Here is an 11234-nt window from a genome sequence, read left to right as displayed (position 1 = left end):
TCAGCATTACCGATCCAGGGATGACACTGAAGCACAGAGACTTGACCGTTTGAGGTCGGGTCACTACACCGGCCACGGTCGAAACGGGATCCTGTTCATCGGGAGGGCTCGGGCGTACCGCAAAACGGTGGAAACGGACCTCCTACGGTCGAAACGGGGGTCCTGTTGTTCGGGAGGGGTGTGGCATACCGCAAAACGGAGGAAACGGACTTGTGTTGGAGCGCTACGGTCGAAACGGGGGTCCTGTTCATCGGGAGGGGTGTGGCATACCGCAAAACGGGACTTCACGGGATACTGTTCATCTCCACCGTCGACCCCCTCCAGCCTCCACGGGCTACTGTTCATCCACCATCGACCTCCTTCAGCCTCCACCTGCGACTGTTCATCCACGGGCTCCTGGTCATCCAGCCTCCACCGTCCGCTACTCCACCGGCTACTGTTCAACCAGCCCTCTCCACGGGCTCCTATTCAACCACCCATCCACGGGCTACTGTTCATCCAGCCCTCCACCGTCTACTATTCATCCTGCCCTCCACGGGGTGGTCCTGTTCATCCAGCCCTCCACAGGGTCCTGGTCATCCAACCCCAACCGGCTCGATTGATCGGGGTCCTGTTCATCCAGAGGCAACACCACGGGGTCCTGTTCATCCACCCCCACCGGGAACTGTTCATCCAAACCCCCCAGCAACGCTCACTGTTCATCCAGAGGCAGCATCGATCAGCTTCAGTTAGCAGCAGTAGCGAAGGAATCGCTCGATTGGGTTCAGTTAACAGCCATCGATCGATCGCTCGGGTTCAGTAACGCGTAGCCTGCAGTGCAATCGCTCGGGTTCAGTTAGAGACCAACGCCTCGCTCAGGTTCAGTTAGAGCCCAACGCCTTGCACCCACGCGCGTGCGTGTACGAGAGAAACGCGCATCGCTCGGCCCCGACCACCCACCGTAACCGGGAACACCCCGATATTTTCCTCGCCCTTGCTTCTACCACGGTTTTCCCGTCATGGACGGCCCAAAGAATGTCATGCAGCTGCGTCTCCGGCCCGCTCAGGACGAAAAGCCCATTTTCTATCATGATTTTTTGTCATAGAAGTAGGATCCCACCACATCTATGATGGGTTTGTCACAATTATCGTCATAGAAGTGTCATAAGTATGACAAAAAAAATTCGTTCAGCCCAAAATGTCACGGATGTGTCTTTTTTTGTAGTGCATGCTTGAGCCTAGGGGAAAGCATCACAGGATTAGTAAGTAGATGATAGGTTGCTAGAGTGACAGAAGCTTAAACCCTACATTTATGCCCCTAATTTGCGTCCACTCTAAGATTTACCCCTAACTTTTTCATGTGTTCAAATTTGCCTCTAAAAAGCATTTTAGGTCACGAGAATGCCCTTCCAACCGGTCAAAGTTGTTTGACCCAAACTTTGAAAAATCATAATAAACTAGTCAATGTGTACATGCAATGCATGTTAATTTGGAAGTATATTAAGTGCATGCGGATATTAAGTAGGATATTATTTGTGTGTTATTATGTGATTAGCACTATATTTGGCATGAAATTAACTGCACGCTAAACATTTTGAGCGCTCGATATTGAAGCAGTCTAGGTCGTTGGATTGACATGATTTGATGACCGAGATTAATTGGAGCTGCCCTTTGGGTCTTTTTATATTGGTATAGATTCATATAAACTCAGAAGAATGCAAATAAGATATCAAAATGTTCATAAAAATACCACATATACGCGCATGTCATTTACGCTCATCACCTACATATGCATTTATTTGCATCCACCCTAAATAGTGTTTTAATGTTATAAACCCTAAAAAGCTTTAAAGAGTGCTTCTGTCATGAACATAAATGACACGTGCATATAGGTTATGTTTTATGAACATTTTGATATCTTGTTTTGCATTCTTCCGAGTTCATATGGATTTGTTATGAATTTTCAAAGTTTTGGTCAGACAACTTTGACCAGATGGAAGGGCATACTTGCGACCTAAAATGCTTTTTAGGGGAAAATTTGAGCACATCAAAAAGTTATAGGTAAATATGAGTAGTGGGTTCAAGTTAGGGCCACAAATATGAATGTTCCTTCCGTAAGGGGCTGAGTTGGATCCATATGTTTCATGTTATGATTAGATTTATCTTAATCTTATTTCGTAGTCACGGATGCTTACGAGAGGGGATAATCATAAGTAGGTTGGTAGTTCAAGTAAGAACAACACCTTAGCACCGGTCCACCACATAACAACTTATCAAAGTAGTGAACCTGGATCAACTAATCACGATGAAAGTACCTAGGCGCAATTCTCATGTGCCCTCGAGAACGATTTGCTCATTATACGAAGTACTTTTGGCTTGTCCTTTGCAACAAAAAAGATTGGGTCACCTTGCTGCACTTTATTACTATTGTTACTTATTACTTGCTATGAATTATCTTACTATCAAACTATCTGTTACTACTACTCTGCAACACTTATAGAGAATGCCTTGCTGAAAACCGCTTATCAATTCTTTAATTCCTCATTGGGTTTGACACTCTTATTTATCGAATGACTACGATTTATCCTCTATACTTGTGGGTCATCAGTGCGCAGTCAGTGGCCATTTGAATGCGGCGGGAGGCGTGTTCAGCCAAGCATGCAGTAGGCGGCTCTCTCTCAGCTGGCGTGACGCTTCAATGCCGGCATTGAGAGGTCGCGTCCGTTCTACGTCAGCGTCAATGCGGAGCAGCCGCTCTCGAGCGGCACGAATGCGGGCAGCTGACGCCTTACGATAAGTGCGCGTGGGCGAGGGAGAGGTTTTTTGGTGGGCCAGGGTAGTTAGACACGGGCGGGGCAGTGGTACAGACGCCCGCAAAGCCCCCCACCCCCCATAGTTTGTTTCCGGTTTTACCGGAAAAAATGCACCTGGACAGCGAGCGAACGATACATGCCCGCGTTGGATGGCACAACACGTCTGGGCCACGCGATCCGGACGGGTGCAGGCGGTTTGAGGGTCAGCGTTGGAGATGCCCTAAAGCCCAGGACTAAGGAGATGTTGCAGCCCACATATAGTTAATTGTCATGGTAGATTCCTAATACTTTTTTTTAAGTTTACAAGATTATAATTTTGCATAATGCTGCCATGAAAATTTTATGATTTCTTCAACGTGTCACATGGCAAATTTATATATTTATGGTTTGGTTGCACTCCCTTAGATCCCGATGATGCATTTTATGCGCACCTCGGCCTTGCTTTTCCTTCCCCGGATCAAAGTCCTGTTCCCCGTTTGGAAACTTCCCAGCATCGGTTTCCTCCAAGCCATGATCTCCTCGAGATCCATGGGCGAACTGCGTCGCAAGAAGGCCATCCCGCCGCCCAAAGTCATGTATAGTAACAGTGTCGTCCTACACGGTAAAGATGGAATGCGGCCGCGGCGCCCCCCCCCCCCCCCCCCCCGGCGGAGTTGCTTAACCCTAGAGGCGAAGCGTGTTGTGAGATATTCATCAAAACACCTCACTCTATTTCGAAAATATACTTGTTGTCTACAAATTGGTCAAAGTTACACTACGTTGACTTTTGACTAAAAATATACGTCTTGATTTATGGACGGGAGGTATATGCATAACGACTTGGAATGACACGTTCGTAGCAGGAACTTCTCTACTTTCTATCATGTACCTTCGAGTGAACTTATCTATTATGCTCCCTAGTACCAACTGCTGTATCGATTGAGTTTTCTCTCCTTGGCGGCTGGAACCCTAGCCGCCGCCAGGAGAGGCCATCTTTCAGCACCGTCCTTCGGCGGCTCCCCTCCACCGACGACCTCTGCCGTCGGTGGTAGGGGGGTCGTTGGATCCACGTGCATGGATCATTTTTACTCCCTTGTAGTCTAGGTTTTTAGGTTGTTCATCGTCTTGGCTTCGGTGCAATGATCACGACGCTGAATAAAGATTCTTCGGATCCATCCCTGACGAGGCCATCTGCCCTATGGTTGGGGATGGATTTGGAAACCAGTCTGTTCAAGTAAGGATGGCGTGGTGGCGGCGGCATCCTCATGGTGGACCTGTGTCCTCGGGCTCCACCGTTGCGACGGCGTTTGCTCCAGTGGAGGCGCGGAGCTTGGGAGGTAGTCCAGGAGCGGATGCAGAGTATGGTCTGCATCGACGACATCTGGAAGACGGAATGTGTGCTGGGTTGGTGGTTCATGGACGACAGGTATGGTTTTCTTCTTCGGCGTCTTAGTCGTGGGGGTGCCAGATCTGGAGTTTGATGGCGTGTCTAGGGTGTTGCCCCGGTCTGATTCGTTCAATGGCAATGGCTTCACTTTTGGTGAACTACCTTGGAGGTCCGCAAAGCTGCATATCAGCGATGGAGCCGCGTCGAGCTCGGGTGAGGAGGTGATCCGTCATTCTTTTCTTTGGTGGATGTTGTGCTGGTGCCAGAGGTAGGTGATGGGCATTGGTGTCAAGCTCAGAGATGTTCTGCTATCTTTTTAGTTTTGTCATGTCGGTCTTTACGTGACTTGTACTTTGTTCTTCATGATATGAATGAGACACGTATTACCATGCAAAAAAAGATCTATTATGCTCATGAAAGAATCGAGAAGAGGTGTCTAGAGGGGGTGAATAGACTCTTAGCAAAGAAAAGTGGCAGTTTTTAATTTCTTCAAGTTGAGGTGGAGCTTTAGCACATGTTTAAACATTTCACAATACATATCAAGCAAGCATGACAAGAGTATATGGGCAGCGGAAAGTAAAGCATGCAACTTTGCAAGAATGTAAAGGGATGGGATTGGAGTGTGCAAACGCAATTGGAGACACGGAGATTTTTGGCGTGGTTCCGATAGGTGGTGCTATCGTACATCCACGTTGATGGAGACTTCAACCCACGAAGGGTAACGGTTGCGCGAGTCCACGAAGGGCTCCACCCATGAAGAAGCAACCTTGTCTATCCCACCATGGCCATCGCCCATGAAGGACTTGCCTCACTAGGGTAGATCTTCACGAAGTAGGCGATCTCCTTGCCCGTACAAACTCCTTGGTTCAACTCCACAATCTTGACGGAGGCTCCCAAGTGACACCTAACCAATCTAGGAGACACCACTCTCCAAAAGGTAATAGACCGTGTGTTGATGATGAACTCTTTGCTCTTGTGCTTCAAATGATAGTCTCTCCAACACTCAACTCTTTCTCATAGGATTGGATTTGGTGGAAAATGATTTGAGTGGAAAGCAGCTTGGGGAAGGCTAGAGATCAAGATTTATGTGGTTGGAATGGAATATCTTGACCTCAACACAAGTGTAGGTGGTTCTCTCTCAGAAAATGTATGATGGAAGTGTAGGCATGTTCTGATGGCTTTCTCCACGAATGAAGAGTGGGTGGAGGGGTATATATAGCCTCCACATAAAATCTAACCGTTACACACAATTTACCAAACTCAGCGGGACCGAATCAGAATACTCGGTTAGACCGATTTAGTTCATAATGTGACCGTTAGGCATTTTGGTGGGACCGATATGATCAACTCGGTAGGACCGATGTGCTAGGGTTAGGGTAAAGCCTTATCTTGGTTTGACCGATTACACAAACTCAGTGGGACCGATTTGGGTAATAAGTGAAACTGAGAGATGGCCAATCAAACTCGGTGAGACCGATTGCATATTTCGGTGGGACCGAAATGATTGCAATAGGCAACAGAGAGTTTGCAAGCCCATCTCGGTGAGACCAAGATCCCATCGGTGAGACTGAATCTGTTAGGGTTTCTGGCAGTGGCTGTGTCAACAGAACTTGGTGGCGCCGGATAGAAAGTTTCGATGGGGCCGAGTTTGACTTTTGGTTTGGGACATATGTGGATGTGAGAAAGTGGTTGAGGGTTTTTGGAGCATATCACTAAGCACTTTGAGCAAGCAAGCTATTAAGCAACACCTCATCCCCTTTTAATAGTATTGGCTTTCATATGGACTCAATGTGATCTTGGATCACTAAAATAGAAAATGTAGAGTCCTGAGCTTTGAGCTTGAGCCAATCCTTTGTCCTCATCATCTTGAAGGGGTTCCACATCCTCTAGTCCATGCCACTCCATTGTTGAACTTATCTGAAACATACTAGATGAAAACATTAGTCCAACAAGAGATATGTTGGCATTAATTACCAAAATCACCCAGGGAGCACTTGTGCTTTCAGCTCACTTCGTTTCTTTATGTAAGGTATATTATTTTCAGCACGGTGACCAAGCCACATAATTATAGACATGTTATGACGAAATTATCCTTGGCAAATGTGTTGGTTAGTGGCAAGTAAATCAGTTAGTCCAGAAAAGAAAAAGATACATGCAATCGATAGAGAGATGTTTTCCTTCTTTTGCTACAAGAAGAGATACATACAATAAAGAAAGAGATACTTTCCCTTTTTCTGAATGGCTAACAAGGGAATTACAAGGAATTTGAAGAAATGTATTTTACATTATGAAATTTTATAAAAAAACAAATACACCTTATATAAAGGAACGGAGAGAGTATATCACAAAGTGTGAACTCAGTGAAACACATAGCCAAGTTGGCAAATAGTCCCTCCTAACCAAAATATAGAGCATATAATATTATTTTCAAGTCAAACCGTGTAAATTTTGACCAAACTTATATAAAAGAATATCAACATCTCGAATACCAAGTCAATACCATCATGACGTATATTTTCATATGGTACACATTTGATATTGTAGATACATATGATTTCCTCATTTAACTTGCTCAAAGTTAGTGAAATTTGCTTTTTCACGGAATCCAATGGGCACTAACTATATTGTGCCAAGGAGGGAGTATTTAATTTGCTCCAACAAAATCAAGAGAACCCAGACATTATCTACAAAATTTAGGGCTCAAAAATATTTGGCGAGTCATGGGTCAGCTATTTGAAGAGCATATCGGGCTTCGGACGTGTTGGGCCAAGAATAAATATTTGTTTGCTTTGCTGCATCAAAGCCCACTAGTGCTGATTCTCAAAAAAGAAAGAGAGAGGAGAAGCCCAGTGCTTGGAACGTCCTCATCTCTGACTTCCCCTAAAAAAAATATCTGACTTCCACAGTCCCACTCTCAAAATCCTCGGGCAGGTCGGCTCCGCCTCTGCCATTTCTTCAGCGACCTTCCGCCGCCGCCGGGACCCTTCCATTCCCACTAGCCCCCCCGTCGACGGAAGTGCCTTCGTACCCAGCCACCCAGGTCCCCCGGTGTCGGCCCCTTCCCCATTCATTGTCTACAGCTCCGTGACCACCCACCAGTCTGGTACTCTGGTCTCGCTCTCGCCGGAGTCTCACATCGATCTGCTTCTATGCGCTGCGCTACGCTGCACTGCTCAGACTGGTGAAGAAGGCGAGTATTTATTACCGTCTCTTTGACATACAGAGTTACCTCTTCTCTTTTCTTCCCCTCAAGCTCAAGGATATGGTTGGATATACTGTGTGTGTGTTCTTACTGAGGATAGGAATCCTCCTCCTGGATCTTTCTTGCTCTTGTGCAGTGAAGAGGCTGGACCTGGGGTGGAGATGGGAGAGGCCATCTGCGGCATCCTCCTACACGGCCGTGTGGCTTCCGAAGCTCGTGCTCTCTGTCTCCGCGACCGCGTAGGCCAAGGTTTTGGCCGGATCTGATGCGCCGGCGACGCGGCCGGAGCTGGGGACCTGGGCTGGCAGTGGCATAGCTCCTATCCTACGACGGACGGCGTCCCTGTCACAGCTTCCGGTCGTCCTCGTCTGCGGCGTCGCCGTCTGAACGGGAGGGGAGGGGAGGAATCACGGCTGTTGGCCCACTTCTCTATTCCTTCCTTCCACAAGCACAAGACGGCGCTTCAGTTGGATTCCTTCCCTCCACTGGAGTACGGCATTCGCCACAGCAGACCAGCGGCGGAGCGATGGCAGCATCCTTCTCCTTTGCCCGTGCCCGTGTGGTTGCTCTGTTCTTCCTGGTCGCTGCCCATCCCCATGGATGCTGCGGCTGCGGTTATCTGCCTGATCTATTCTGTTACCCACCTCCACCACCTGCACCCACCACCAATGTCCCCACCACCAATGTCCCCGCCACCAACGTCCCTGCGTCCAATATCCCCGCCTCCAACTCCAGCTCCGACGAGGGCTGGCTCGATGCCCGGGCCACCTGGTACGGCGCTCCCAATGGCGCCGGCCCCTACGACAACGGTACGACTGCTATCATGTCTGTGTGGATTCCAATTCCAATTGCATTGCTGAATGCTGCTGATTGCGGTTCTTGTTTTCAATAAATACGTACCAAATCACGGATGGGATGCAGGTGGTGCTTGCGGGTTCAAGAACGTGAACTGGCCGCCTTTCTCGTCAATGACGTCGTGCGGCAACCAGCCGATCTTCAAGGACGGCAAGGGGTGCGGCTCATGCTACCAGGTTAGCATAACTGATGTCTGTCGCCGGCGTTGCAGTGGCTTGATACTTACTTTTCACAGTAACATGCGGACGTTGTCGTTTAGTAGTAGTACGATTTCTTTCCCCAGACAGCCTGTGATTGATGTAATTTTATTCCACGGATCTTGGATTGTTGCGTGCAATGCAAATGCAATGCAGATCAGGTGCGTGGCCCATCGTGCCTGCTCCGGCATCCCGGAGACGGTGATCATCACGGACATGAACTACTACCCGGTCTCTCGCTACCACTTCGACCTCAGCGGCACCGCCTTCGGCGCCATGGCCAAGTACGGCCGCCACGACGAGCTCCGCCACGCCGGCATCATCGACATGCAGTTCAAGAGGTAGCTAGCTCCACCATCTTATCTTACTTAATCTCATCATGAGATTAACTTTAACCGACATGGCATCCGTCTTTCCTTGTCCACCATTGGCTACTTTCCTTGCTACAAAAGCAAATTCTGTGCTTTGCCTGCACTTTCGTCTCGCTAATTGTCAACAGAAAGAACCATTTTGCACATCCTAACTTTACGGTATTAAAGATCCATAATCTAGTGGCAGGCATACTGCTTTTTGTTTGTGTTTCTTGGTTGCTCGTGTGGTGACACACTGATAGATACCGGGAATGACGTACATTGCAATGCAGGGTGCCCTGCCAGTACCCGGGGCTAACGGTGACGTTCCGGGTGCAGCACGGGTCCAACCCCAACTACCTGGCGATCCTGGTGGAGTACGAGGACGGCGCCGGCGACGTGTCGCAGGTGGACATAATGGAGTCGCGGCTGCCGGACAGGGCGCCGACGGGGTACTGGACGCCGATGAGGGAGTCGTGGGGATCCATCTGGCGCCTGGACAGGCTCCGCCCGCTGCAGGGGCCCTTCTCGCTGCGCGTCACCGACGAGTCCGGCAGGTCGCTCGTCGCCGACCAGGTCATCCCGGCCTACTGGCAGCCCAATGCCGCCTACAGATCCCTGGTCCAGTTCGATGAGACGTTGCCGATGTCGCTTGTCACATCCGGTGCCGCCAGCCGTCGTCGTCTTGTTCTACCTATGATGTATTCGGCCGCGCTTACGTATGTGTGGCCTTGTGTACGTTCGATACTGGCCGTGTGATCATCTGCACCTGCACCGCAGGAAGAAGAAACAAAAGATTGAACCTGGAGTTTGGCTGTCTGTGTTGTAGTAGTATGTGAGTAGGAAAGAAAGCTCGTGTTTAGATGCCTGCATTAGGCTCGTTCGATGCAACGATCACTTGTGATTCACTGCATTAAGATAGTTGCCTCGTATTTTTGTCACCTGGTATGATTTTTTGTTTGTTTGAGAAAGTATGCTTGTATTCGTATCACGAAACAATACATAATCTTCAACCGTACAAGCACACGCTAACACAATCATGATTAAGCAAAATAACAAAGAGCACCCTAACACAACTAGAAAAATAGGAAGATCTTTGGAGCTCTGTGTCGTCACCCCTGAACCTTGCGAAAGACCCCTACAACAAAAGAATCTAAAACGAGAAGCAGGACATCATCTTCAACCACAACATCATAATCGCCACACTGCTCCGCCTTTTCTTTGCTCCGGCGCCAAAAAAACAAGGACACACCTGTGTATCCAACAAGTCTGCACCAGCCTTCGTCATCAGTGGCTTTGAATACCGCCATATGTGCTGCCCCTTCTGGTTGGAAGAGAACTAGGATCCGGTTCCGGCGCCACGGCCAGGGAAACTGCCCTGGCAAAGCAGAACATCCCTCCAGCATTAGCACAAAGAAAAAGGATGAACAACAACAGTAGATCATACCGACAAGGAGGAAGAAGAAGCTCCATCTCTGCAAAACCACCAACCACCCGAGGACTTGCCCGACCAGTGCCGATCGACCTTGAGACACCATAGCCTGCGACCTCAATGACATCCGGGGATCCCCAACCTCGCTGGCTCCTAGACGCAGGAAAGAGCCACGCCGGACCGTGTACGAAGCCCGAGAAAACTTATTCAGATGCGACACCGCCGCAACGGACTCGGCAACGTCTCCCTCAACCCTAGCCCTACTGTGAACACAACCGATGCACAGATCCGAGGCCCCCCCCTCCCGTCGCTGGAGCGGCTGACGGAGGAAGAGGGAACCAATGGCGGCGCTGGCGGAGCACAAAGGGAAGCCTCCTCGCCTCGCTACGATCCGCTTTTAGCGGAGGTATTTTTTTCCGCTAGATTTTTCAATCACCTAGTATGATTCTGGATACAGGAAACTTCAATATTGAAAAGTTGTGTGGAAGGATGAGACAAAGCAGTATCTCTCAAAAGAAATTAGAAAAGATCGACTATGTGTGATGATTTTTTACAGGGTGTGGCTAGGTTTCAGTCAACTGAGACTTAACCAAATCTAAGTCAAATGATATAGTATGTAAGAAGAAAAAAGGAAAACTAAAAAGATTTTTTTGCACGAATCTCCATGCAAAATCAAAGTAAGATAGTATCGACTAAGACATAATAAAGTCTCAGACAACTGGGACTTAGCAAAACTGTTTTTCAAAACACTTTTGCTTCGGTACAATCCCTAAAAACATCAACGGAGGAGATCTCTTCATACCGTCGTAATAAAGGGTAGGATGTTCTTTTTTAAGAATACGTCAGTTGCGCCGATACACAGTCTGGGGTATGTGGCATACCCAAACATCGATAGACAGCAGGCTAGCTAGAGCTTGGATGGTGGGCCCATGCACTGGCTGGCTAGACCTAGCCCATGTGGCACATGGGACCCATAAAGCTCCAATGCACGCATAAAAACCGGACCGGGTCGGCGATCCGATGAAAAAAATCAAAACCAA

At 48.5% G+C, this 11234-nt stretch overlaps 1 protein-coding gene across 1 annotated transcript; it reads left to right on the top strand.

Moving 5' to 3' along the window:
* The first annotated feature begins 7052 nt into the window (after window positions 1-7052).
* LOC109750286 (expansin-B3) lies at window positions 7053-9694 on the top strand. Its single transcript, XM_020309248.4, has 5 exons — window positions 7053-7348; window positions 7497-8169; window positions 8282-8391; window positions 8569-8753; window positions 9056-9694. Exons 2-5 carry the CDS (start codon window positions 7887-7889, stop codon window positions 9519-9521), a joined length of 1044 nt encoding a protein of 347 aa, XP_020164837.1. The 5' UTR covers window positions 7053-7348; window positions 7497-7886; the 3' UTR covers window positions 9522-9694.
* Window positions 9695-11234: the final 1540 nt, after the last annotated feature.

Source organism: Aegilops tauschii, chromosome 5 (assembly GCF_002575655.3).
Source record: "Aegilops tauschii subsp. strangulata cultivar AL8/78 chromosome 5, Aet v6.0, whole genome shotgun sequence".
In the NCBI taxonomy this organism is placed as follows: domain Eukaryota; kingdom Viridiplantae; phylum Streptophyta; class Magnoliopsida; order Poales; family Poaceae; genus Aegilops; species Aegilops tauschii.
The sequence above is the reverse complement of the archived record's forward strand: the minus strand, read 5'-3'. Positions and strand labels throughout refer to the sequence as shown.

What these genes read in the sequence shown, in the direction of transcription:
- LOC109750286 (XM_020309248.4), top strand. Translation starts at nt 7,887, where the DNA reads ATGGCAGCATCCTTCTCCTTTGCCCGTGCCCGTGTGGTTGCTCTGTTC. An exon ending in CGCCGGCCCCTACGACAACG is followed by an intron (nt 8,170 to 8,281) that starts GTACGACTGCTA and finishes GATGGGATGCAG; the next exon opens with GTGGTGCTTGCGGGTTCAAG. An exon ending in ATCGACATGCAGTTCAAGAG is followed by an intron (nt 8,754 to 9,055) that starts GTAGCTAGCTCC and finishes ATTGCAATGCAG; the next exon opens with GGTGCCCTGCCAGTACCCGG.